Source organism: Anarhichas minor, unplaced genomic scaffold (assembly GCF_050575085.1).
Source record: "Anarhichas minor isolate MPS153535 unplaced genomic scaffold, ASM5057508v1 ptg000021l, whole genome shotgun sequence".
Lineage (NCBI taxonomy): Eukaryota > Metazoa > Chordata > Actinopteri > Perciformes > Anarhichadidae > Anarhichas > Anarhichas minor.
The window spans coordinates 9,206,663-9,233,956 of NW_027466467.1; the positions used below are offsets into that span (position 1 = coordinate 9,206,663).

The 27,294-nt window shown below is 42.3% G+C and overlaps 1 protein-coding gene across 1 annotated transcript in view; it reads left to right on the forward strand.

Moving 5' to 3' along the window:
* The window catches only part of cita (citron rho-interacting serine/threonine kinase a), a 35,745-nt gene extending 9,506 nt beyond the window's left edge, over positions 1-26,239 (forward strand). Inside the window, exons 11-49 of the mRNA XM_076096144.1 lie at positions 1,927-2,032; positions 2,571-2,714; positions 2,883-3,002; positions 5,019-5,189; positions 6,095-6,148; positions 6,241-6,294; positions 6,595-6,735; positions 6,872-6,997; positions 7,550-7,645; positions 8,025-8,141; positions 8,803-8,912; positions 9,618-9,792; positions 11,465-11,662; positions 11,890-11,943; positions 12,420-12,617; positions 12,922-13,115; positions 13,235-13,370; positions 13,549-13,653; positions 13,943-14,083; positions 14,297-14,404; positions 14,532-14,724; positions 14,846-15,007; positions 16,337-16,474; positions 16,594-16,774; positions 16,879-16,970; positions 17,106-17,210; positions 17,441-17,610; positions 17,993-18,037; positions 19,984-20,064; positions 20,219-20,354; positions 20,497-20,636; positions 20,799-20,891; positions 21,032-21,140; positions 21,274-21,402; positions 21,531-21,611; positions 21,708-21,786; positions 22,050-22,232; positions 23,403-23,790; positions 24,223-26,239. Coding sequence (XP_075952259.1) covers positions 1,927-2,032; positions 2,571-2,714; positions 2,883-3,002; positions 5,019-5,189; positions 6,095-6,148; positions 6,241-6,294; positions 6,595-6,735; positions 6,872-6,997; positions 7,550-7,645; positions 8,025-8,141; positions 8,803-8,912; positions 9,618-9,792; positions 11,465-11,662; positions 11,890-11,943; positions 12,420-12,617; positions 12,922-13,115; positions 13,235-13,370; positions 13,549-13,653; positions 13,943-14,083; positions 14,297-14,404; positions 14,532-14,724; positions 14,846-15,007; positions 16,337-16,474; positions 16,594-16,774; positions 16,879-16,970; positions 17,106-17,210; positions 17,441-17,610; positions 17,993-18,037; positions 19,984-20,064; positions 20,219-20,354; positions 20,497-20,636; positions 20,799-20,891; positions 21,032-21,140; positions 21,274-21,402; positions 21,531-21,611; positions 21,708-21,786; positions 22,050-22,232; positions 23,403-23,790; positions 24,223-24,246 — 5,077 coding nt within the window. The 3' untranslated portion in view covers positions 24,247-26,239. The remainder of the gene's footprint in view (positions 1-1,926; positions 2,033-2,570; positions 2,715-2,882; positions 3,003-5,018; positions 5,190-6,094; positions 6,149-6,240; positions 6,295-6,594; positions 6,736-6,871; positions 6,998-7,549; positions 7,646-8,024; positions 8,142-8,802; positions 8,913-9,617; positions 9,793-11,464; positions 11,663-11,889; positions 11,944-12,419; positions 12,618-12,921; positions 13,116-13,234; positions 13,371-13,548; positions 13,654-13,942; positions 14,084-14,296; positions 14,405-14,531; positions 14,725-14,845; positions 15,008-16,336; positions 16,475-16,593; positions 16,775-16,878; positions 16,971-17,105; positions 17,211-17,440; positions 17,611-17,992; positions 18,038-19,983; positions 20,065-20,218; positions 20,355-20,496; positions 20,637-20,798; positions 20,892-21,031; positions 21,141-21,273; positions 21,403-21,530; positions 21,612-21,707; positions 21,787-22,049; positions 22,233-23,402; positions 23,791-24,222) is intronic.
* Positions 26,240-27,294: the final 1,055 nt, after the last annotated feature.

A 27,294-nucleotide genomic window follows, 5' to 3' on the forward strand; every position in this document is an offset into this window, starting at 1 on the left:
CCCCCCCCCCCAAAAATGAAGACAAGAAATCCAAGCTGAAGTAGCAGCCTGTAGTTCTTCCTCACTGTCACGTCAAACACGGACGCAGGAAGCATCCAAACTGCAAACGCGGCTTTCTCGGTCAATACAGCACACACTGAGGAATTTATTGCTTCAATCGACTACATTTACCATCAACACTGATCGGACGTCCAATTAAGAGGCGGCCAATTCCCCCTTAAGCGTACTAATCAACTGCATTTAGTCTACTGTGGTCCCCATTTTGTGCTTGCATCTGCAGTATGATTGGAGGGGTTTGTTTAGTTAGCGTGTTCTTCAACATTGTTTTATGTGTTCGTTTGCATTTCGGTCAGTGTGTGCATGGCCGGGCTAATGTATGTGTTGTATTATTTTAGTTTTAGCTGAACGCTGCTGCAAAGCCTCTTTAGTTGCATACTTTTACGTCCCTGTCTCTGTTTGATTCTCTTCAATAATGCAGTCTGCAGCGGCTCCTCATTTATTTTCCCTCCACAGTACAGAGACATATACCGTATTCCTCTGCCAGGAAAAGAGTGGCCTGGCTTTTCTCTCTTGTAAAATCATTTATTTCCTATTTTGCAGTAAATATTACCCATGCTTCCTTTGAAAACATTATTGATATTTGCTCCAATTTTCAATTTTAAAGCATACGCAAGTGTGCCAGAGCAGTTGGAAGGGAAGAAGACATCCATCCATCTCCCATACTCACTCAGCTAGGATTCAGTAGATCGTTGAGAGGGAGAACAGATAGATAAAAAAAAAAAACACATCACACAGCTCGATGCAGAAAACCTCCAACTGAGGACGTTTAAATTGCCATATTATCGTTACAGTAGCCCCCCGAAACGATTCAGCTGAGCACCAGAGAACTTTATGAATTTTGATGCCTAACATAAATTTTTAATTGGCAACAGATTCAGCTTGCTGGAACGCCTTCTCATTTAATCTGGATTCCTATGAAAAGGTGCGTGCGTGCGTGCGTGCGTGCGTGCGTGCGTGCCGATGTAGAGAGGCGATGGGAGCAGCGCTTCCTTTTTGTGATTATTTTTAACACTGACTCAGTCTGAGTCAACTTTATTAAAGATCTCTCTGCTGTATTCATGAGCTCATTCAAACAGACCCATTCATTTATTTAGAAGGCTTCTGTTCGTGGTGGATTTTCCTCTTGTTCTCTGGTCAAGAGAGAGGTGGAAAAAAATCGACTCTGTGCTCTAAATTATTCCCAAAAGAAAGGAAATAAAATAGCACATCGCCTTACATAAACAAGAAGAATGAGTGCTTTGGACTCTCTACATAGCTCTGTGTAGACCAACAGCATAGCACACATTCTCCTGTCACATTATTTTCTCAGGCTAACGGCAAACATTCCCAGGTCCACACGGCTGTTTTGTCCTGAATGAACTGCGATGCTTTAAAAAAAACAGCTCTGCTTCATGTTATTGTTGTCGATATGCTTATTGTTATGACGAGACATTTCCTATAAAGGAAACTGTCTCCATGTCTGTCGCTCATTTACAATGTGTGGGTGTTTGTATTGTCTGCGTTTCAGCCAGTTTAATAAAGCTGCGATGCTGTTGCATGCTGTCATGACATGAGACCTGCAGGTATCCTCTGTTTGTGTCGCCGATATCGTTGATACGATTTGAGAATCTGAGATATTTGAATTGCTCCCTACTTCCTTACACAATAGACACATACTTTTGAAGTACTGTATTTGTGTATGCTTACAAAAATCTTAATTTGTTTGAATTTGGTAAAGGACAGTCTTAGTATATCGAATCGTCCTGCAAATAAAAGAATTACGTGCGCTTACGTGTGTTTATGCTTATTTGCTACGCAGATGAGGCAGGTAGTATTTGTGTTTGGCATTAACTATACTATATACTAAAGAGCATATGTTGTTCTCAGGTCAGTGTCTGCAGGCCTCAACTCTCCTGCTAAGACCAACTCTATGGAAAAGAAGCTGCATCTTAAAAGCAAAGAATTACAAGAAACTCAAGACAAATGTCACAAGGTGAGGTTGTTCTTTAAGTTGCTTCTTTTCATGCTTTTATTCATGTTTCAGTGTTTCATCACAATCCTTTGTGACAAACAAATCCATCAGGCCTGACGGAGATGATTAGAGTAAGATCACTGTTGGCTGACTGGAAACTATGAAATTGTATTTTTGTATTTCCATATTGTTGCACTTTGTTTTTGAGCAAAATAAACCGTTCAATCGTGGGTTTTATTACCAGACGTTCTGTGTTTATTCTGGTTGACCGGCTTAAAACAGATCAACAGGCTTCTGGTGCTGCTGTAATTAGCCAAGTTCATCATCAACTACAGTTTGTGAAGCATTCTTGGATGGGAAATATGTGAAATATTTCAGCTATCATCAAAATCTATGGTTGATGAACAGTTCTCGCTGATTTAAACAACCACTTTAAGTGGCTGTACGATTCTGCCGCATGTGAATACAAACCATTAACATTCAAAAACAGCTGTGAGTTGTCGACTTTCTGTAGAGTTGCGATGAAACTGGTAATTGTTCTGTTCTCTGGTGGATTCAGATGGACCAGGAGATCTCCAGGTTCCAGCGTAAAATGACTGACCTGGAGTCAGTGCTCCACCAGAAGGATGTGGAGCTGAAGGCGTCCGAGACCCAGAGGGGCATTCTGGAGCAAGACCTCGCCACCTACATTACCGAATGCAGCGTGAGTCATAATAACAACGACCGTGTGTGTGTGTGTGTGTGGAGTGTTTAAAGAAATGTTTAAACATAACGATGCTCATGTGTGTCGCCTGTCCTCAACACCTCAGATAACCAGTATTGATTTGAAGGAACAGCAGCCATTAGCTTGTGCGCGCGTATGTGTTTGCAGAGCCTGAAGCGAAGCCTAGAGGAGGCACGCGTGGAGGTCTCCAGAGAGGATGACAAGGCCTTGCAGCTGCTGCACGACATCCGTGAACAGAGCAACAAGCTGCAGGAAATTAAAGAGCAAGTATGTAAATCTTCTCCGTCTCCTCCCTCTCATCGCGATAATGACGTGGTGCAGTTGATTTCTTTTATTGACACTTCAAGGTATTTATACTTAGAAATGTGTACTGAAAGGGGGGGAAAATGCCACCGTACTTCCTCCACTGAGCCGTCGTTTTCATTTGAGGAGATTCTTCTACTTTCCATGGTGTCGTCTATGTGCGATCATAGCTTATGAAGTAGTAACCGACGCTGCGGTGAGATTCTGCTCTTGTCAGCGTGTCGGTGTTGCACAGGCAGGGCTTCCCCTCTGAGGACTCCCTGGTCCTCGACACTCGTAAAGGTCATCCCTGCAGATGTCGCCCCAGCGAGACACAGAAGTGTGGGGGACTTTGATCATTACTCAAGTGATCCGCCCACCCTCCTCCCAGGGGAATGACACATGGTGTTCTTCTTCTTTTTCAACAATCAAGATTCAAATTGAAGGGGACTCTTTTTATGACGGCCATTTCTATAATGCATTAAAACCATTCTTATTATGCATTATAAGAATTTCCTTGGGATTAATAAAGTTATATCTTATCTTATAACTTGCTTATAGTACTGTATGATTATAGATATAAGCACTCATACATATTTATAATACTTTATAACAACAATCATAACGCATTATAAAGCATATACCTCATAATTGCTGGTTTACTCACTGAGATTTAGCAGGGAGCATCGTGTGTTATAGTTCCCATAGTTGTCTTTTTATAATGCATTATAATATGGTTGTGTTGCTGTAAGTGGTCATTGTTTGCTTTAAGTAAATCTTTGTAAAAACACACAAAATATATTTTCATTTGACTAAATAATTACCACTTAGAGTAACTTAACTAAAATTCATCATAACGGTGATTATAATGCATCATAAATTGATCATAATATATGTATTAGAACTGTGGAAATTATGATCAACTATGATCCTTGCAAAAATAAATGTCTAAGTGACCAGCAACTATGAAGTATTATGATACTTGACCTTATAAGTAACTATAAAATGCTTTATAATGTGTTGTGATTATTGTTATAACGCATTCTGAATATCTATGAGTGTTTCAAACTAACATGCAGATTATTATGCATAGTAGACATGGGTGTCCTAGAAAGTCTAAGACTTTTACAGACAAACACTCCGCTGAATGAATGAAATCTGGGCTGGAACAGACAGAACATGCTATTTATTTTATGCACAGGTGACGAATCAAAGAGTTTAACCAGCATCAGTATAACGTGTCGTCTCTGCAGAGATTGTTATAGACACGAGCAGTTCTTTTTTTTCTTTTCACTTTTAGCCTCTCTAGTGCAAAGTGTCCGACTACAGCTTTAAAGTGGTAATCCTTGAGTTGTTATCTTTTGATTTTGACACTTTTGGTGATAAACGGTCACTGCAGTTTCTATAGATCACTGCACAATGAACCCGTGTCAGCACATCTGTGAGGTACATCTTTGTCTGTATAGCATTGCAGCAAATTGTTGCCCTCGCTAAGAGCTTAGTTCCTCCGTTCAGGCTGTTCTTAAACATAAAAACCTGTTATTTGTCTTCCTTAGGAAAAGCATGAATACACCAGCAAATGTATTTAAGAAAAACCCACTGCGTACACCAGCTAAAAGGTGTACACTAGTTAAAAAAATACCATTAAAGAGTTGTACAATCTTTTAAGTCCTTGTAAGATATTTTCAAACTCAGCAGATTTCCTTTATTGAGAAAGAAAAATGTTAAAAAGTGACCAGCTTGAACAGAATGAGTGTGATCATCACAGCCTAAAGTCCTTGGGCAAGTTTCAAAGTATTAATTATAGGGGTGTCACAATTCAATCAGCTGTTCAATACACAACATGTGTGTTTATATGAAGGAGACACTGTAAGATGATGCATCCTAGTGCATGAAACTGCGTGAAAACTTGAACTCGGATGTTCATGAATGTACAGTCGGTGTCTGGAAGGCACTTTCTTCTCCCCGCTGATGACCACTGTGTGCCGTCTGTGGACGCAGGAGTACCATGCTCAGCTGGAGGAGATGCAGGTCACCATCCGGCAGCTGGAGGAGGACCTGTCCGCTGCCCGGCGCCGCAGCGACCTCTACGAATCTGAACTTCGAGACTCCAGGCAAACGAGTGAGGATCTCAAGAGGAAAGCTGTGGAATACCAGCAGAAAATCCAGAAGGTATGTTTGCATCAGAGACGCTTATAGGTCACGCAATGCAAATGTGCATCAAGTAACAGGCGGAGGATTCACTTTGTGTCTGTGAAACACGCCTCGTAGAATATTCCTCGAATAGAAGATGACGAGGAAATGTGTCTTCAAACCATCTAAAGTCCACGTTTATGTTTGTTTCTCAGACTCTACTGTATGCTTAATAAAAGCTGTAACATTGTGTTTTCTGCAAACATCAAAAACCAGCTAGATAACTGATTCACATTATATGTATGAAGCTATAAAAAAAGGGCCACAACTGTGCATTATACTGCACTTCGATGAGGGAAATGGGGAATAAAAGCTGGTCTTTTTATAAGTTAAAAACTTTATTTTCCTTTGCTTTTAGACGAGCCAAGTGTGTCAGCTCATCGCTCGCAGCCTGGTTTAACTGCTGAAGTCAAAGCTCATTAGAGCCGAGCACATAATCTGCAAAGCCCGTATATGTATGACACTGTCCTTTCTGCCTGATCAAACGTGATGCCATCAATCCAGCTTTATTGAATATAAAGTTGCAGTCCAGTTAATCTGATGGACTTAAATGCTAAATATTATTTTTGTAAAATGCATTACATTTGAGGCTACACTACTATTGTGCTTCTTAAAAATGTGATATTCAGATTTCAGACCAGGAATGAAAACTCTTAATGTGCCACTGATTTACAGATTCTCAACACTCAATAGTAACCAATAGTCCAGGTGGAAACTCAAGATATTCTAGAACAAAGCAGTTTGAAGTCATTGTGGACCTCAGTGTGAGTTTGGATGAACTGCTGCCTCGGCTGCTGCTGCGCCCTTTCACCACTGCAGCCACTAGAAAGTGGATGGATTGTCTGTTTTTTTGATCATTCACGACACGCCATATTGTTTTTCAGGCTAAAGAGCAGGGTAAAGCCGAGGTGGAGGAGCTTCTCTCCAAACTAGAGAAGGTAAGGCATCAGGCATTTCATATTGATCTTCATGCTTAGAGTCGTCGCCATAAAAGTTCTCTGACCGAGTTCACGGTGCGTTTGATTTTCAGACCAATTCTGAGCAGCAGGTGAAAATCCAGGAGCTCCAGGACAAACTGTCCAAGGTAAATTCATTCTTACTATGGAATAAGAAAACATCACATATTATTTGAATTAGTTGTCTCTCCTAATACTCTGAAAGGCAGATCAATACAGTGGATATATATATATATACATACACACACACACGCGCACACACACAGAATTTAGCCATTTTTCCTATTTCTGCATTCTGCTGTAGTTCTTCGTTTATTCCGTAGAGGAGCTTTTTTTTTTTCAGTGTTTCAGGGTCGGAGTTGCCGAAAGCGTATCGAGAGGTTTGTCTTGGGATCCACTAACGGCCGTTGACCTCTTGACCTCCCCAGGCAGTAAAAGCGAGCACAGAAGCCACTGAGCTGCTGCAGAATGTCCGGCAGGCCAAAGAGCGGCTGGAAAGAGACCTGGAGCGCCTAAAAGGCAAAACCGACTCCAGTGACACTTTAAAACGCCGCCTGAGAGAGACAGAGGTACCGGAGTAAACCCACAATCCTGAATCCTGCACATTTGTTAAAAGTACACTGGTTTGTTTGCTGTTTCCTGAGAAAGTATCTGTGTGATTTAGCTCTATTGTATTCTATGCTATTCTTTCTTGTGTGTAAGCAGGAGGGCAGGAAGACCCTGGAGAACCAGGTAAAGCGGCTGGAGATGGTTGAGCGGCGGGAGAATAAGCTGAAAGATGACATTCAGACCAAATCCCAGCAGATCCAGCAGATGGCTGAAAAGATCCTGGTGAGAGAACTACAGATAAGGCTCGCTAATACTTTGACCCATTCAGCCCCTAATTCCACCCCTCCCATTCGTCCTGCCCTCTCCCAATCTATTCCTCATCAGTTATCTTAGCACACACACACACACACACACATGTACGCTCGACACACAGTTCTGTCTAAAGAGCTCTTTGCTAGCTGAGCACCCCACAAGTGGCTACTCGTCTACCGGTGTCGTTACATAAATAGATTTTAACATACGCCAAATTTAACCGGTGTCAACATGAGCAGGCACCGCACCAGCCGACTTATGGATTTCCATTTTTTCAATGCAAGTTTCTTCATTTCTTTTGATTTTAATGCATTTGATGTTTTGATGTCTGTTTTTCAGTAGATTGTGCCGTCATTTAAACGCAGGGCTTTAGGCTACATTAATCATTACTGTGATTGTATGCTAAAAAATGAAAGCTGTACTGCAAGATTAACATCAATGTGAGGCATTTGCAGTGTATTTTGAATTGATGTTTGTCGTGTTAGATGTGTCCAGTTATAATTGCCATGCTGCACTCTCCAGGAACTGGAGGACAACCTGAGGGATGCCCAGTCGACAGCCCACAGGATGGAAACCCAACTGGTTCAAAAAGAGAAGCTTTATGACGATAAGATCAAGGTGGGCCAGCCTTATATTGTCAGACTACTGAAAATATATATACTGTATATGTATATATATATATATAATATATATATATCCATATATGTGTGTGTGTGTGTGTGTAAATGTGTGTGTTATTCCTTGTCAGTCCTGCCATTTTATATCACTGTGGTGTCATATAAGTCGGAGCTGTCGCATGTTTTAAAGAGAGGTTTGACACCACACTAATTACAGCTTCCACACCAGGTTGTACATTTACAGCCATGTCAGTTTTTTTTTTTTTTTTTTTTAATGATTGCTTTCTCACGTAGCAAATTGCAGACTATAACCTAAACGTGATTTTTGTCACGTCAACATTGGCATGTGTGTAATGTTTGCTGGTTTTGTCTGATTGAAGGTTCTGGAGGCCCAAATGAAGGAGGACATGGCTGACAAGGAGAGCCTCGAGGTCCGGAAAGCCCAGCAGGAGGAGGAGTCCCGGGAGAATTGCAAACTTATCAGTGAACAGAAAGCCGTAAGGAAACTCAACAGGCTTTTTGAGAATGATATCCACTACATTTTCTCCTGAGATGGGATTTTTAAAAACTAAGAGATTGTATATTGTCAATGTCTAATACTATAGTTTTGAGTAATTGGTAATTCTGCAACAGTAGAAACAGCAGCAATGTATATAATCTTTTCTTTCTCAATGATGATATGTGCTTTAAATGTCTCAATGGGTTGAAGATGCTTGTAGATATGATACCTTTCTCCACTTTGAAAAGTAGACTCCGTCAATGTGTTTTTGTTTCTTTACGCAGTAATTTGTCATAGTGGTTGAAATGTATTGGAATGTATAGTTGGATTAAATTGTAGTATACTTCATGTTGCACTATAAAGCCTGGGCTCAAGTCCTAATCTGGTTAATGTGGTAGAATTGAGGCAGTTAAGAAGCTTTTAGAGGCACTCATCTGACATTGACAGTAGAAGATTCAGGCAACACCTTAATGGACTCTAATAGGATTTTACTGCAGTACAAGATTCTGTTTCCTATAAAATAAATGCTATTGCTGAAATATGTGTGTAACATGATTCTTAATAGGATTTGTCTGTCGTTCAAAAGGCAATATATTCTGTCATTTGAGCCTCTAAATTGGGATGTTTCACCGTGTCATTGTGTCTCCCTCTTCCCACAGACCATTAATGCTATGAATTCCAAGATGAAGAACCTGGAGCAGCGCATCTCTGAGCTGTCAGAGGCCAACAAGCTGGCCGCTAACAGCAGCATCTACACCCAGAAGAACATGTGAGTTAACTAGGCCCTCTCTGCCCACACTGTGCTTTCATGAGTTACCCTCTGCCCACACTGATTCTATCGCCTTCGGCCTCCAATTGCTTCATTAGTGCGCACATCTTTGTGTGCCGTAGCTGCGTATCATCTCTTAGGTTAACTATGATCAACTCAAACTCAAATGATGATATGAAAACAGTGTAACAATGTGAGAGGTTCATCACTCGTAGTTATGAACCTACATAGAATCATCTCAATCTCTGCCCTCAGCTGAACAGAGTTTTATCGTGAGTTTAAGCTCATTTCCAGCCAGCAAGTTTACTGTTTTGGTTTACTCTCACTTAAAACATGATGATAAGTCAATGTTGTGTTCACAATTTGTGTCTGCTAACCCACAAGTGGCCAGGTCAAAATGTATCGCAGGTTAAATACAGAAAATGCAGCTTAAAGTAATCTTAATTTAGAAATGTAGTACTTTAAGGAATATTAACATTCTTCTGTTATTATAATGTAAATGTCGTCACTGGAATTTACAAAGTCTGGTTACTGACGTTGTTAAAGGGATTTGTTCTAAATATTTGCTTATGTTAGTAATTTGCATTTTTCTAAACTTCTAATCTAAATATTTGTGTATGTTAAATGAATGTGATGGATCTCTTGAGGGATGTCTGCTTCTAAACAGCCAAAGTAAAGGCATCTGTTTGCGTTTATTTTTCTCAGGAAAGCCCAGGAGGAGATGATCTCAGAGCTTCGGCAGCAAAAGTTCTATCTGGAGTCTCAGGCGGGCAAGCTGGAGGCCCAAAACGCCAAACTGGAGGAGCACCTGGAGAAGATGAGTCAGCAGGAGCAGACCAAGAGGACGCGGCTGCTGGAGCTGGAGAGCAGGCTGCGGGAGGTGGGCATCAGGAAGTAGAGATACGAGGCAGAATCTGTTGGCTCACGATTAAGTAATTCACTTTAACTAGCACCGAGTGTAGCCTTACAGCATCGCAATCCACAAAAGGGATTAAGGCAGCCGATCAGCTAGCGAGCTCAGATCCCTTTCAGATATACGGCTAATTAACTGCTGTAGGTCTATACGATTGCCATTGGGCCTGTACACAGTCAGGCAGCATCTGCTGGTCCAGTGGAGCCGACAGCCTTCATCTGTTATCTCTAGAACAGTGTAGCTGCATTGCAACAGGTGAGAATATGCTTAACCATATGAAAATAAAGCATTGTTGCATGGCCAGCAAATAGTTTACAGGGGTTAAGGCCCGCATGTTGTCAAGCATCCACCCCGCAGACGTATCCTTGAGCAAGATGCTATTTGTCTGACATTTATACATCAAAGTTACATGTAATCAGAGAAAAAGAAGGTTTTCTTTATCCCTACTTCAGATGGCACTCGCCTGTAAATACTTGATAATGCATTTACTAGAGTGGGGCGTTTTAAAAGTACATAATGTGTCCCCGCCGTTCTGAGAAATGCGTTATAAAATCCATTACCTGGTGTGCATCCAATTCGAAGCTGCTCTAAAAACAGACGATTTGACGTAATTGAGGAACCACAATGCCCCCTTTTGTCCTGTTTGAGAGCTCTCACCCCCTGGTGTGTTGTCTGCCGCTGTTACCGGCAGACAGGATGTCATATCTCTACCTCCACACACTCATCCCCACTGAGACGTGATACACGGATTGGCACTAATTGCTGGCTTGTCTGCACTCCCACATACAAACACACACACACACACACACACACATACTGTTCTCTCTCACACACGAATATGTACTTTCAGATGAGATCCATTGTTCCATATCTGTAACAGTCATAACTGTATGGAGAAGATAAATGCACCCTTGTGTCTTAACTTTATTATGTTTTAGGACACTTTACCAGCGCTGGGTGTGCATGCGTTCTTTTAAAACGCTTGAAAGGGTCTTAAGTTATTCTATTTTTAGGTCTTAACAAGTATGACCGTTTAAATCCAATTACCAGAGGTCTTAGTTTTCACCATGCACTTTTAGGTTTCTCTGTGCTTTTGTTCTTAATCGTAGAGTTTGCATCTGCATTTCTATATCTGCTAGTTGAACTTGTTCCCCCTGACAACCTCTAATTATTCTCCTTCTGTTATTTTTCCTATAGTGCCCATTCAGCTTGTTTAATGTCAGAAAAAAACATTAAATTGGATAGTTTTTCACCTTTTGTTTCATTACTTGGATTTTTTAAAATGGTTTTCACTTTAGGATGGCATCAAGAAAAGTTCCTGTAAAGTCTTAAAATGTGTTTTAACCTACTAGACACAAAAGTAGCCTCTATGTAGTTTTATAAGTAAGTGATAGTTTCAAATTCACATCAACAATAGCATAAAATGTCAGCAAATCAGGCCGATGTGGGTCAAATAGTTTCAAGCTGTCCTCTACATTGATTTTAAACAGTTTTTAGATTCCCTCCAATTGCCCTGATGTCCTAATATCTGAGCTACTACAGAGGAGCCTAAAACATGCTGAAAACTACATGCAAATACTTCAGGTCTGATTTATACTGTGATATACACTGCATTCACCTTAGTCCTGTTTCCTTGTAGATGGGCCTAGAACATGAGGAAGAGAAGATGGAGATCAAGAGACAGGTGTCAGAGTTGACCCTCTCCCTGCAGGAGCGCGAGTCCCAGATCAGCAGCCTGCAGGCGGCACGTCTGGCCCTCGAGAGCCAGCTGCAACAAGCAAAGACTGAGCTGGAAGAGACCACCGCTGAGGCTGAGGAGGAGATCACCGCCCTCAGGGTAAGACAAACACGTGCAAGCACACATGTGTGCAATCAGAGTCATTCATAGAAATGCAGGTGCGCAGAAACATTCAGATGTAGGCAATCTGTATTACGCACGCAGTAAGGAAAGGCTGTGTTAAGTTTCCTGTCTGTTTTGAATTATACGGACAGCCTCATTCTTTGCTGTTTTATGTAGCGGTCTGATGCAGTTGTATTTTTGTTTTTTGCTCTTGTTTCTCACAGAATCACAGAGATGATATTCAGCGCAAGTTTGATGCCTTGAGAGACAGCTGCTCGGTAAGTGCTGCCACAGCCTTTTGTCTCCGCTTTCAGCAGCAGCGGAACGATTTTCAAAAGGTTTCCCCAAGACATTTGAATATATGGTGATTAATGTTCAGCGTTAAACGTTCATTCTAATGTAGCATTGTAAGCTACTGGATCAAGTCTTTGGCAACGAACCACAGCGGGCGTTCATTTGGCATTCTTCAAGAGTCCATACAATGCATATATTTTTACAAATGCATATTTACTGTAACTTAATTAACATCAACAACACAGAGATGGATAACATTAATGCAAAACGTTCAACAAATCACCTTCCTTAACTTTCAAATAAAAACATCAAAGAGATCCTATTTTATATTTTGGAAGAAACTTCAATGTACACATTGCTAAGTCTCATTGTAAAGATGTATGTTTTCAGTAGCCTAGCAGTGCTATTACTTGAATGTTTTTTTTAGGCTAACACGTCTACCTGTTTGGGTTTGCCTCAGGTGATCACGGACCTGGAGGAGCAGCTTACACAGCTGAGTCAGGAGAATGCCGAGTTGAACCGCCAGAACTTCTACCTGTCCAAGCAGCTTGATGAAGCGTCTGATGAGAGGGAGGACCAGCTGCAGCTCAGCCAGGAAGTGGACCGGATGAGGAGGGAGGTGTCTGACCGTGAGATGCATCTCAACAACCAGAAACAGGTAACACACACACACACACACACACACACACACAAATGCTTAAAGGGCCTGAACATAATTAACTTTGTACCTCATGTTGGTTAAATATAGTGGAAAGTTAAAAATATTGTATCAAGTCTAGTTGTGCTTTTAATCAATTCTATCCTCATGTCGCAGACCGAACATGTGATTAATATAATCATTAAGCCTCATAATACTGAGACTGTGTGCCACCACTGAAAATGCAGGAGAGGCAACAATCATGTGGTTTCGCCCAAAAGCTGCGGAAGATGTTCTCTTCACTTTTGCTCGTTTATCCTCCCAGAACATTGAGACACTGAAGACCACATGCAGCATGCTGGAGGAGCAGGTAGTGGAGCTGGAGTCCCTGAACGACGAGTTGCTGGAGAAGGAGAGGCAGTGGGAGGCTTGGAGAGGAGCCCTGGAGGACGAAAAAAGCCAAGCCGAGAGACGCACCAGAGACCTGCAGAGACTGTTGGACAATGAGAAGCAGAACAGGTGATGTACAAACGTGAACACTTAAATGTATTTACACAGTTATTATACATGAGAATGACACCGTGTATATACATAGAAATGTATTGCTATTGTAAGACTTGCTGTTGTGCTGTTCACAGGCTGCGTGCAGACCAGCGCAGCACTGAATCTCGCCAGGCAGTGGAGCTGGCAGTCAAAGAGCACAAGGCTGAGATAATGGCCTTACAGCAGGCCTTGAAGGAGCAGAGACTGAAGGCTGAAACTCTGTCTGATACTGTGAGTCACAAGTGTTTTTGTGTCGTACTTATGATCTAACTTAAAACCCATCTGCAGTCCTCGAAGTGGAAAAAACTAATTTTCATTCTGAGCGGGAAAATTCCACACTGTTTATGGAGGTGGAATTCAACTCTCAGTTTCAACGATTTAACGCGCACTCACTCGCCTGTTCTCACAGCTCAATGATCTGGAGAAGAAGCACGCCATGCTGGAGATGAACGCCCGCAGCCTACAGCAGAAACTGGAGACAGAGAGAGAACTGAAACAGAGACTGATGGAAGAGGTAGAAAGTGAAACGCACCTCTATTCATTACATTTAAATTACGTTTATGTTATGGACTTTTCCCCTATAACTCACTCATTCAAAAATATTGAAACCAAGGAGAGAATTTAGCCAACTGTTTAAAGAAATGTGTTTCAATAACATTTCTTCAAACAATTGGCTAAAAAAATGTCTGTTTTAGACACATCTCCTCTTAATTGAGTTAATTATATTTGCTACACTTCTGAAATGTGGCTGATTTTGGATCTGATTTCCTACTTAAAATATCGGTCTGCTGGTGTCCCCACAGCAAGGGAAGCTGCAGCAGCAGATGGACCTTCAGAAGAGCCACATATTCCGTCTGACCCAAGGCCTGCAGGACGCCCTGGACCAGACAGACATGCTCAAGACTGAGAGGACCGACTTGGAGTACCAGCTGGAGAATATACAGGTGCTCAATGAAACTACCGTTGCAATCTGATGAAATACAGCCGTCTCCAGGGAGAGATATTAGAATAGTGCCAATGATGTTGGCAAGTAACAAGGTACCTCAGGGGACCAGGAGGATAAAGGAAATCCTGATTCATGTGTCTTCAAAGGGAATTTGTTTAAGGTAGTCTTCAGAGGTATTTCCTTCTCTGAATACTTGTTTTCCTTCCTGTAGGCTGTATACTCCCATGAGAAGGTGAAGATGGAGGGGACGATCTCCCAGCAGACCAAGCTCATTGACTTCCTCCAAGCCAAAATGGACCAGCCCACCAAGAAAAAGAAGGTCTGTGGAAACATTTTACGACAACTTCAAGCCACATTAGATTGATAAACAGCTTCAATCCAAAACGTGTATGAATTGCATTTTTCATTCTTGCACAGTCTTAGTAACATGTTCCCTCTCTGAATAGGGTATATTCGGACGGCGTCGGGAGGATGTAGGAACCACGACTAACGGGGCGCTGGCTCCACAGGCCCAGCCAGCGGTCCCCATGCAGTACGGTGACATGAAACTGGCTTTTGAGAATGAGCGTTCAAGATGCGCGGATCTGGAGGAGGCTCTGCAGAAGATGAGGATAGAGCTGCGATCCCTCAGAGAAGAGGGTAGGTCCCAGTGTGAGGCAGCACAGCAACAGGGTTTTTGGTAATGGGGGCAAGAAATGTCCAGCTTAATAGCTGCTACTGATCTAATAGTAGGTTGTTTTATTTGTTTATGGGAACACAGCGGCTCATTTCAAAGCCCAGGAACACGTGGCTACTTCCACGCCGGCCCAGGCTCGACATCAAATCCTCATGTCGGCCATTGTCAAATCCCCAGAACATCAACCCAACCCCAGCAGCCTGCTCAACCCCTCCACCCGCTGCAAGGAGACCTCCACACCCGAAGGTTAGTCTCACATACTGAACTAATAAACAAGCACACAGGCAAACTCAATCAGCCTGAACTTGAACCTAGGATTAGCTGTTCTGAAGCTGTACAGTGCCCCCCATACGAGTGTGCACCCTTACGCTATCAGGTTCAGCCCAAATGGACTCTCTGTTCCCTTATTTTGTTTGTATGTGGTGTGTTTATGTGTGTGTGTGTCTTCTTTCTATGGCCTGTCTCACAAAGCAGGATTATGAAGTTGGATAATTTAGCTCAGTGCATGTTAAACCTGGAGCTCGCTCCAAACTAGAGACATGGATTGAACTAAAAAACTCTGTTTTGTTTTTGTTCACTGTGAATTTATCCAGCTAACATTGTAACCCTGCTCGGGCCTGTCTCACAAAGTAAGAGTAGTGGATTAGCCGGGTAACATTGGTTTTAATCCAGGCTTTCTACCGTTGCTGCATACATCACAGCTGTGTAGCAGGTTCAGTGTATCATCTCAAAATGTGTAAACAGCCCATCTCCTAAAAAACGGAAAAACAATTCCAGAAAAATCATCCTATGACAAAAATACTGCATTTAGACCAGCTCACAGACCAACTGAATCTCTAACAGCACCATACGTTATAACACCATGAGATGGACCACGATGTGTGTTTCATCAGACACGTGTTTCGACTACAGTAGCCTGGCCAAGTTGAACTTGCTTTGTGATTCAGGTTCCTTCCTGTCCATGTTCCTTCGCTTTCACATAGCTATTGTTAGACTGCTCTCTCCTTTCTGTCTCTTTCCTCTCCGCTCCTCACAGAAAAGAGGAGGGTCACCTTTGAAAGTAAGTTAGCAGTCACCACAGTTTGTCATCTCACATGCATGAGCTCATCTCCATGCATGTTATACTGCACATGCTACACAAGTGCTCATATCATACTGTATCTGTCTTATTGTCCCGTTGTCAAGCTAACCAAAGCCTTTAATCTTAAAGGTCAAGTTTGACGTGATGTACTCCTCTTTTTTTTAATTTAATTTTATTTATTTATTTTTTTTTTTTCAGCATCATTCCTGGAGTCTTGATTTAGATAGCATATGGTTGGATAGGTAGCTTTTCGCCCAGAAACATTTGTAATGCTTTGGTCATTGGCATGCATAATCAGATTTTGACTGGAACATGAATATACCTAATATCCTAAATTAGAAATAATTAATTCATTATTCAAATTACCCCATGCTGCCTGGAGAGGAAACTGAAACTCGTGATTTTAGCCTGTAACAGAAATATTCTGGTGCCATATTCTCTCTTTCAGTAACTCCTAGCCCCGCCCACTTCTTCTTCACTTTTTTGCATTGCAGAGTTTGGTCGTCGCGTGAAAGAGAGAATGCATCACAACATCCCTCATCGCTTCACCGTGGGCCTCAACATGAGGGCTGCCAAGTGTGCCGTCTGCCTGGACACGGTGCACTTTGGACGACAGGCTGCCACTTGTCTCGGTTTGTACCCTGCACTGTAGCTGGTAGTACTGAATGTGAAGATATCTCTTAACATTGCAATATAATCCCCCTCTTATTTATGAGACTCTTCTCCCCCCCCTCGCCTTGTTGTATTACAGAGTGTAACACCCTGTGTCACCCTAAGTGCTCACCGTGTCTCCCGGCCACCTGCGGTCTGCCTGCAGAGTATGCCACTCACTTCTCAGAGGCTCTGTGCCGAGAAAAGGCAAACTCTCCTGCACTGCAGGTCAAAGAGGCCAGTGGGCATGTCCGCTTGGAGGGCTGGATGAAGCAGCCACGGTAACATCCGACCTCAGTCCGTTACTGCCATACTGACAATGAACCATGTGTTGTTGTTTTTTTTGCTGTGATAGTAAAGTGCATTTGTGTGTTTGCTCACACAGAAATGGCAAGCGTGGTCAGCAGGGCTGGGAGAGGAAATATGTGGTGCTTGATGGAACCAAAGTATCCATCTATGATACTGAGCCCAGAGAAGGTCGGTACATTTTAAACATAACAGTTTATCCATTCCCATAATGCGACAGTTTGTGATCATCTAAGGCTTTATATTACCATGTAGATCAATACAGCAGTATCAAATAATAATGTGTTTGTTTGTTCTTTCTGCTAGACTATATAAAGCTGGAGGAGGAGTTCGAGCTCTATCTGCCTGATGGAGAGGTGACCGTTCACGGAGCTGTTGGAGCCTCTGAGCTCATCAACACTGCCAAGTCAGGTACTGGATCAATACCACCTAATCCTGCTGCACTGAGCCTATTTTTAGGATTTAAGTGTATCATCCTCTCCCCCAAATTTTAAATTAGATCCACATCATGCCCAATCTATACTTTGAATCTCAAAATGCACCAAAATGTTGACCGTTCTGCTCAGCTGTGAAATTAAGCTGTTTGCGAGATAGCCATTCAGTCCATCTTTCTGTGCGTGTGTGTGTCTGTGTGTGTGCAGACATACCGTATGTGTTGAAGCTGGAGTCACATCCCCACACCACCTGCTGGCCAGGCCAGTCCATCTACTTCATGGCTCCCAGCTTCCCTGACAAGCAGCGCTGGGTGGCTGTGCTGGAGTCTGTGGTGGCGGGTAGCCGTGGATCTAGAGACAAAGTGGATTCTGATGCTGTAAGTATTGTGTGTTTGTGTTCTTTCTGCTTGTGTCAGGCCTGTTTGAGTTCACAATTTCAGCTGCTTATAAAGACAGCCCAGTGTCTCCTTTTATACAAGACAAACCCACTTATTATGCTCAATTCATAAAGTAACTTTATCCAAGGGTGGCTGTATTGTTGGGTGTGAAGACAATATATTGAATGCCTCCATTAAACATCAGCCAGTGCCTTCACTTCGTTTTCTCCCCCTCCCTCTTCTTTCTCTGTCTCTCTCTCTCTCTCTCTGCATGTTCTCAACATCTACGTCTTCTATTTGTGTGTCGTCATCGTCTTTGTTGATGTGATTATACTGTGCGTGTGTATCTCCATTCAACTCTGTTGTGTGGATCATATTATAGGCAGGTGTTTCTAAAAGACAGAAGAACCTTTCCCCTCTGGTTCAGGTACAGTAAGTAGCTGCACGAACGCTCGGGCTTCAGTCGACCGACGGACTGAGCATGCAGTAGCTGTACACATCTATGCATACAAACACTGATGCTGTGCAGCGCAGGAGTTACGAATATGTACTGAATACATGGAAGTAACTGGCCTGTGAAACACACACACTCATAAACCTACATAGTGCATGGATGTGAATAGGCACTGCTGTGACCTCTGGTCTGGTGTCATATGCTATGTCGTGCATGCTTCTGCAAAAGCCATGCACTGCTGTAGCCCCCTTCACTGAAACATGTACACACTGGTTCAGTCTGCAGGCTTCTGCTGTTGCTGATTGTGTGTGTATTGCTGTTTTAGGAGCACTTTCCCCATCCCTCTTTCATTCTGTGATAAAGGACTCTTGGTTATCTCTGAACTATATGTCAGCGTTTCCAAAAGGTGTTACCCCTGCCTTGTTTATTGTGTTATTTATTCAAATATACATTGCCAAAAGTATTTGAACACCCACCTGAACATGTGGTTACTGAACATGAGATTACAAAAACTACAAAGGACTATACATTTCCAAAAATGGGCATTAATATGCTCCACAAATTTTTGGATGTGGGGTTGATGTCGGAGCTCTGTGCAAACCAGTTAAGGAAGTAACTGAGAATTTCTTTATGTATCTAGCTTTATACACGAGGGCAGCCGCTATGCTTTAAAATGAGCATTTCCACACAAATGGCTGCTGTCCAATCAACATGACATGTAAAACGTGTATATATAGTATACAGCCGCTATCAGACAGAGTTACACACTGTACAGTGTTGCGGTATAAGCAAGTATAATAAAAAACAGAATTAAGCACAGTGGGTTAGTAGCTACCTGCCCCTACAGACTGAGGATAAAAGCCTTTAAAACGACTGGGATGGGCCTTGATGCTACGCTATCGCTTACCTGATGCTAGCGGTAACAATAAGTGATGGCCTGGAAGTGCTATCTAAAAGGCCTTCTAACTGTTGTTAGTTCAAATCACGTTGGTGTCTAAAATATCATAATATGGTAGCATTAATGTTTCCCTGTGGGGACCAAACCAAGAACAGCCCAAGAGTACACACAAGTATGTGGAAAATTAGTGTGTACTTTTGACCACATAGTTTATTCATTAAGTCCAATTAGTCAATTTCACGCTGCAGCCCTCATGACTCATCATTATTAGCTCTCTGGCATAAAACGGTCATCCATACTGTATAGCCTGAGGTAAAGAGCATTTAGAAAGCTTTGAACACTGTTGATCATTAACAAGAGGCACAGCCAGTGTTCAACAGTATGTTTTCATGAATTTAACTACTTTTCATAACTGCTATTGTTGCTATGAAGAGATTGTTTCTATGGCCGATCAGAAAACGGTTCTTATTGTGTCAGAAACTGTGAAGTACTAAAAGTTTACCACATATGTTTGGTCAATTCCTACTATTCTCTTGTATTGTTTACTTACTCTTTGATTAGATATTATTATTAATTAAATAAAAAAAATAATTTTGAATTGTACATAATGTTGTATTTAGTCAAAGTTATTTTTTACAGCTGTTACAACATTAAACACATGAAAAACATGTTAATTGGCAAAATAATGAAATCGTAACATTTTGGCATTGAAATTTAGGTTTTGTTTTGTAGTAAATATCACACAATACTTCTCCCAAATTAAACGTTTCTTTGTTTGGTCTTTGGAGAAAAGATTAATTAATTGGTGCGAACATCCTCAGCTTACTTGTGAATTGAATTAACAGTGAAAGATGGATTCACTAAAACAAATGCCATCCATCTCTGTGTTTAAGCTGGTGAAGGCTCTCTGCTGTCATTCTTGCTGGGTCATCTTTTCTTGATCTAAAGCAACTGATTTGTTGAAGATTAACCTGAGCCCTCCCTCTGCTCCGTGTCTCTCTTCTTCTTCTTGTCTTTATAGAAACTTCTTGGTAATTCTCTGCTGAAGCTGGAGGGTGATGACCGTTTGGACATCAACTGCACTCTGCCTCTCACTGACCAGGTACAAGGACAGAAACCTGCACCATCAGCAGGAACATAATTCAGTTGTCTATGTTTTTGCTATGTTTGCCGTTTAGTTGACACTCTCCGTGTCCGCTCTCTTTACGTCTCACTGCGTTAAGCTCTCTTCTAATCTACCTCATCCTTTCCCCTAGATCGTGCTGGTGGGCTCTGAGGAGGGTTTGTACGCTCTTAACGTCATAAAGAACTCTTTGACCCACATCCCCGGCTTGACCTCCGTCTTCCAGATCCAGATTCTCAAGGAGCTCGATAAGCTGCTGATGATCACCGGTCAGTACATGATCTTAACATTATACTCAATTATAAGTCCGTAATTTCAGCTCTCTTGTACATCAGATCATCCTTGCATGTAAATGCACAGTAACACATATGATCATGTGGTTGTACGTGGTGTGTTTGTTGTGTCATCCAGGAGAGGAGCGGGCCTTGTGTCTGGTGGAGATCAAGAAGGTGAAACAGTCCTTGTCGCAGTCCCATCTCCCGGCTCAGCCTGACCTCAACCCCTTCATCTTTGAGACAGTCAAGGGATGCCACCTCTTCTCCTCTGGAAAGGTGCGTTACGCTGCTGCCACTTAGAGCAGAGCAAAGCTCCTCCTCGTTAGACTGTTATTTAGTTAGAGTTAATGAGCTGAACATCGGTAGCGAAGCAATGTGCTGTCTGGTTGCAGATATTTACTGCCGTCCTGATTGCGGCGTTGTTCTCTCTCTTAACAGATTGATAATGGGACCTGTATCTGTGCTGCTATGCCCAATAAGATTACAATTCTGCGGCACAATGAGAGCCTGAACAAGTTCTGCATCAGAAAGGTGAGTGGGCTTTGAAGACGGAGAGGGAACTGATAATGTCACGGAGGAAAAGGCCGTGTTTTGTAGGAAAGTAGCTCGTTTTTGTGCTGCAGGCAGTGATGAGTTTGAAAAGGTGTTGAACAGTCTGTTTGTATTTGCAGGAGATTGAGACGTCGGAGCCCTGCAGCTGCATCCACTTCACTGGCTACAGCATCGTTATCGGCACCAACAAGTTCTATGAGATTGAGATGAAGCAGTATGTGCTGGAAGGTAGGTCACCAACCCGCTGTCATTTATTGACGGTGGGCATCAGCACACGAATCCCGAATTGATATTTAATAATGTCATAGAATAAGGTGTGAGGTTTCAACATTCTGACTGACATCACTTTTTTTCTTTCCAGAATTTCTTGATAAAAACGACGTGACACTCGCTTCAGCTGTCTTCGCCGCGTCCTCCCACAGCTTCCCCATCTCCATCATCCAGGTCACCACGGCTCCACAGAAAGACGAATACCTGCTCTGTTTCCACGGTTAGAATGTTATCTTCTGTCTGTGTGTGTGTGTATGTGTGCAGTACATTGTGGATGCAGTTGAGCATGTGCACACAAAAAACAAATCAAGAGAGAGGAAGTCTGCATTTATGGAATGTTTCTTGCAGAGTTTGGTGTGTTCGTGGACGCATACGGCCGCAGGAGTAGAAGTGAAGATATCAAATGGAGCCGTCTGCCTCTCTCGTTTGGTTCGTTGGAATCAGTTTGTTCCGTATCACTTTCAGAAATGTCTCTTTAATGGTCAATGTATGATATGATCTGAAGTGAATGTTTTGGTGTTTCAGCCTATAGAGAACCCTACCTGTTTGTGACCTACTTCAATTCTCTGGATGTTATTGAAATTCAGGGACACGCTGCTCTGGGGTAAGATTGCCTCCTGCTCCTGTGTCAGTACCACTCCATCAATTAGGGCTTACACTAATTAGTTTCCTCCCAGTCACATCATCATCATTTCGTGGGTCTTTACTGAGTGTCATTGCATATTGTAGTGGTTGAATTGTTAATTTCCCATTACTGCCAAAGGGCTCATTAAACACCTCGACAGGAATCATCTATTTCAGTCACTGCTCTTCTTCTATCTGTTTTTTTTAAAGGATCCAGTGTCTGATGTTCTCCTCTCTTTCCAGGCCCCACTCATATGCACACCTGGACATCCCAAACCCGCGCTACCTTGGCCCGGCCATCTCCTCTGGGGCCATCTACCTGGCCTCCTCCTACCAGAACAAACTGCGGGTCATTTGCTGCAAAGGCAACCTGGTCCAGAGCCAAGAGGGTGTCGGTGACCTGCAGCGAAACGGCTCCGGGCGCAGGTGAGGACACTATTTATTCAACCAGCTTCAGATCACCTTCACTGTCTGTTTATTGACCTTTTTACACAATTACACTAATCTCTGTTCTGGGCATTACTTTGGTTACTTTTCTCATCTCTCAACTTTCTTTTTACTGTCTTTAACGTCACCTCACATGTTGAGCTGTAACAACATTTAGATACACCGAATATTGGAAACTCAAGTAGCGAAAGTTTCAAATATCTTGTCTCATTCGGAATCTTATATTTTTGATTAGATAGTTTCTTACTCGCCTAAATCAAAACATTTTTGGTTTATTTTATTTTGGAAAAGCTCTTGTGCGATTTTATAACTTTTGCTTTTTTTGTTAATGAAAATCTGCTTTTCTAGACTTGTTTTTATTTCTCAAAGTATAAAAACAAAAAAAAGTACAAATTTTAATCTAAAATATAAGATGCGTTTTATTTTTTTCATTATTAATTTCTCAGTTTACTTGAGTGTCACACTTAGAACACTCATAATATTCATTCATTTATTTTTTGGTGAGGTTTGGTTCTCCCTATAATGCAGAGACTCACTGTTCTCCTTTATTCCGTGTACACTGGTGTTGTTGAAGGACCGATGGGACTAGCTGGCACTGCTGGGCACAGGTTGGCATCCACAGGTGGTGATGGTTGATATTGTGGCCTTTATGTTTGATCTGCTTATAAAATAGGAGAGTAACGCCTCCATTTTGCTCTTTACAGGAGGAAGGGTTCATTTTTTATCTGTAACAAATCCTGAAATAGGTCTTTTTAAATATAAACTGCTTTTTAAAATGCCACCTGTCAACTGTAGAAAGGACATTGATGAATAAAGACTTCCGACTGAGACTCGTCTATTTCAATTTGAATCTCACGAACAACTGAGCCTTTATTATTCATAGTGCTGGTTTTGCTCTTTAGCTGTTGCTGTCAGCCTCTGACTCTATTCTCATTTAGGAAACTAAATTGTGTCGATGGGTTCAGTCTTTTCAAACCGTGAATAGCAAAGTGCTGCGGCTTGTAAAATGATTGCGAGTCCATCATCCTCACCACATCTGTGGACTGACCTGACAGTGCCGAGCTACGCCCATGGCCCGAGACTCAGAATACCCTTTCCTTTGACTAATGCCCCCTTGCCCGTCTTTGTGCCTCGGTTCCTCCCTAACAGCCCTAACAAGCGTGGGCCTCCTTCGTACAATGAGCACATCTCTAAAAGACTGGCAGCCAATCCCCTCGTTCACTCGGATCCCAGCACGCCTCACCGCTACAGAGAGGCTCGCACCGAGTTTCGGCGGGACAAGTCCCCCAGCCGTCCACTGGAGAGGGAGAAGTCTCCCGGCAGGATGCTGGAGAGCCGGATCGGGGGGTCTCCAGGAAGAGCCATGGCCGACCCTCGACTGGAGTGCTCCCCGGGCAGGGCCATGGCAGACCCTCGGATGGACCGCTCTCCTGGCCGGATGATGGACGTTCGTAGGGAACGGTCCCCCGGACGAATCGAAGAGCGCCAGAGGCTTCATACTGGTTCAGGCCGCACGCCCATAAACCCCGTTAACAAGGTTTGTCAATCATTTTTGCTTATTTTGTTTTTACTGTTTACTCTCTACTCCTCAGTTGCTATATGCAGTTGATACACAACGGTTATTACTTAATAATAATGATGGTAGGAAAACTCGTTTTTAGCAATAACAGTGACGTGGTGACATGATAACTTTGGTGATCACCTGACTTTTTAATCCAGTGCCATCATCAGAAACCTTCTCATCAGCCTCAGCTGTTTTTGCTTGTGGTAATTAGCAGTTGTTAGCATGCTAACAACTGCTAATTAACAAAATAACTTACTTAACATCAGGTTGTTAGTCAAGGACTCGTTTGTGTGGCTGTAGACTCTTGTCTTGTTATGTTGTATGCTTTGGTTCAGATTTCTAAGTATTGAGGGGTATTCCATGCATGTATTAATCTGACTTCATGTTTTTGGTTTGATCCTACAGGTATGGGACCAATCATCTGTTTGAGAGACAACAGAGCCACACACCCAGCACGGACAGAACGGAGGGAACAGAGAGAACAGAGATCTACCAATTCATGATGAAACACTGCCACACATCAGTTTTGCCTGACATCTAAACTGACAAACCCACAGAGGAAAACAACTGCAGCCATCACAACAGAGAGAGAGAACGAGACAAATAAATAGATGTTTTCTCAATGAACTGACCCGAGTCAATAAAGGTCAACAAAATGCCATATTTAACAACTTTTTGAGCAGGTTGTTTTTCCCGCTGCATTTGAAAATGCGCTCTGTACTCCAAGAAGAGATTAGTAATTAGATTTCTTCTTCAAAAATCCAATCTGAGTATCCGCTGTTCTCAACTTGAGAGCTGACTCGCTGGGTTTTGGTAGTTGCTGTTCTCTACCTACTCCAGACAGTAGTGACCACAATAGATAAGCACAGCCGTAGCAGCTTTATCTCACAAGTCAATGCCTAAATATTTTCAAAGTGTCACCAGTGAAACCGGCAGAAGTTCACTCAAATTAGTATTAAAACAACTGGCTCCACTCTGTCCCCAGTAGCCACAGATCAGTCCTGTACATCTGGTAACATTTCTGGCTCCAGCCCCACGCCGACATGTCAACACACAATCATTATCAGCTGACTACAATAATCCTCCGCTAATCTCTCTTCAGTCGAGACTTTGTTTAGTTACAGTGACAGGAACCGGCTGGAGCACAAATATATTTCAATAAAGTTTAAGTAGCAGAATCCTCCCTGCCCTGTAGAACCACACACACACACGACACGATTGTCTGCCATCGGATAAGTTGACACTAAAACTGCACTACCCACAATCCCCAGCAGGACTTTCTAATCCTTCAGAACGCTATCTGACTGTAAATAGACGAGACATAATTTTATATATATTAAGAAGGAATTTCAAGGCTGGATAAGCCATGTCTATTTTTGTTAAAAACAAAAAAGTGATTACGTGTCCTCTTGAATGTCCAATGAGTATTCTTTGAACATTTCCAAACATCCTTTATCAAGTGATTGTATCTGGATCCAACTCGTGTATGCACTTCCATTTGTCACAGGCAAAACCTCAGTGCTGAACTATATGACAGGAGGGGGGAAAAAAATCATGTTCGAAGCTTACAAACATAGTACTTGAGCATTTCTTTTTTTTCTACAATGTCAATTATATTGTATATAACCCAAAATTGTCCACGGTGAAGATGAAAATATTTGTTTTTTCCTAATTCGTAAATGGCATGGATATGTATCTCTGAAATGAAACGGGAGTGTTGTCTTCTGCTTCTGCCACATTTGGGTTATAATTTTATTCCACGATTTAACAACAAAGCACGTGAAAAACATTTCCTTTCTTTACCTATATAGTATCATTTCTTAATTTTCTCCTTTTCTTTTATTAAGGCACTCTTGGCAAGTTAAACCTTAAAAGACACTAAAATGCATCCAGATGTATTTTGGCTTTCATTGTCGAGCTGCTTGAGCTCGACTTAAGATATTGTATTTCTATATATCATAATTGGATCGATGGAAATGGAATATTATTGTGTTTTTCAGTATGAGATGCCACACTTTAACTTGCCCAGTGTGTCTGTTAACAGAACGGCGATCAATAGGAAGAAGCTTCCTCAACTCTCTGGATCCTCTGCAGTTCTTTTTAGATGTAAAACACTTCCTGAATGTATTAAAGCCAAGAAAATAGAGCTGATTCATTAGTCAAAAAGGTTCAACAAAAAGCACCCAATGCTACAGATTGCACAAGATTCCCACTGGTCTCTACAGGACTCCATACCAAAGGGGTTCCCATCCATATTTTATTTTTATATTATTTTTTTAATTGTATTTCTGTTGTCACATGGTCCTGAATCATGATGCTGTAATGCTGGATATGATGTTGATGTCTGCTAACAAATGTTTTATTAGCGTTCCCTGTAGAGATTTTGTCACAGAATATTAAATATTATAACCATTGTCTTTCACTTCTACTTTGCCTCCTTTATGTTGTACTTGTGTGCCTATGAGCAAATGACAACCCACCATAGTTTAGCTATTATAAACTGCAGACACAGAACTCCTTACCAATTCGCTCTCTAATGTGAGGGAAGAGAAAACCCGATCATTCTTGAAGCCCTCTTCGCTCGTGCCTTCGGTGAGGCTGCCTGTGAGATGACTTATTTGTCCGCGTCCATTGTGTTAGAAGAGTTCAGTCTATTTATAGGCGTCTGATCCCGGCGCTCAGCCAACGCGACAATGGCCCGCCATTCCGGTCACGGTATAGCTGCAATCAGAAACCGAGAAGAGCTGAAGCGAGAAAACGTTTTCAACAATAGCATCTGCAGCCATAACTCTCCTAATTCTGACCCGCTTGTGCGCACCATGCTGTGAGATGATACCATGGGGCATCTGCTGTCGCGTCATCACCAGCGTTTTATTTGACTGAGAGCAGCGAGGCTTTCAGCGCCTCTCTTTTTATAGATCACACACCCGCGGCCTCACCACCCCCCCCCCCCCCCCCCCCCCATTCTGCTCATCGTCACAGACTGTCGCTTTTCTTGACCTGGGAGCACACGAGTGACACCGGACGACGTGTTAACAATGCAACGGCAAATTGTAAGAACGTGTTCAGTGTCAGCAGTGTCTCACGTGAGGATGTCGCACCTACTTGCTGTTGACAACGCTCAGCGTAGTTTCACGAGCTCTTTGAAGTTAACACCAGGGTGGTGTGCAAAGTCGATCGAAGACAGCCTTTGATGCGGCACGAATTGTACCCAGCATGCCGTTTGGCATTGTAACAATAGGGGTCCCCTGTCAATTGAAAGACAGAGACTCCTTCCATGTTTGTTAGATAAATGAGGTCTCATAAATAGTTTGTACTATGCATGTTGTGCCATACTGTACTATGAAGCATGTGAGAAATGTGACTACGGTTGGCGGTAACGCAGTCCTGACGGGTCAATAAATTATACTTAAGGAGCTGGTGACTTCCACGCTCTCTCATCATGTCTTCTATCAAATGTACACAAGAAATGATTTG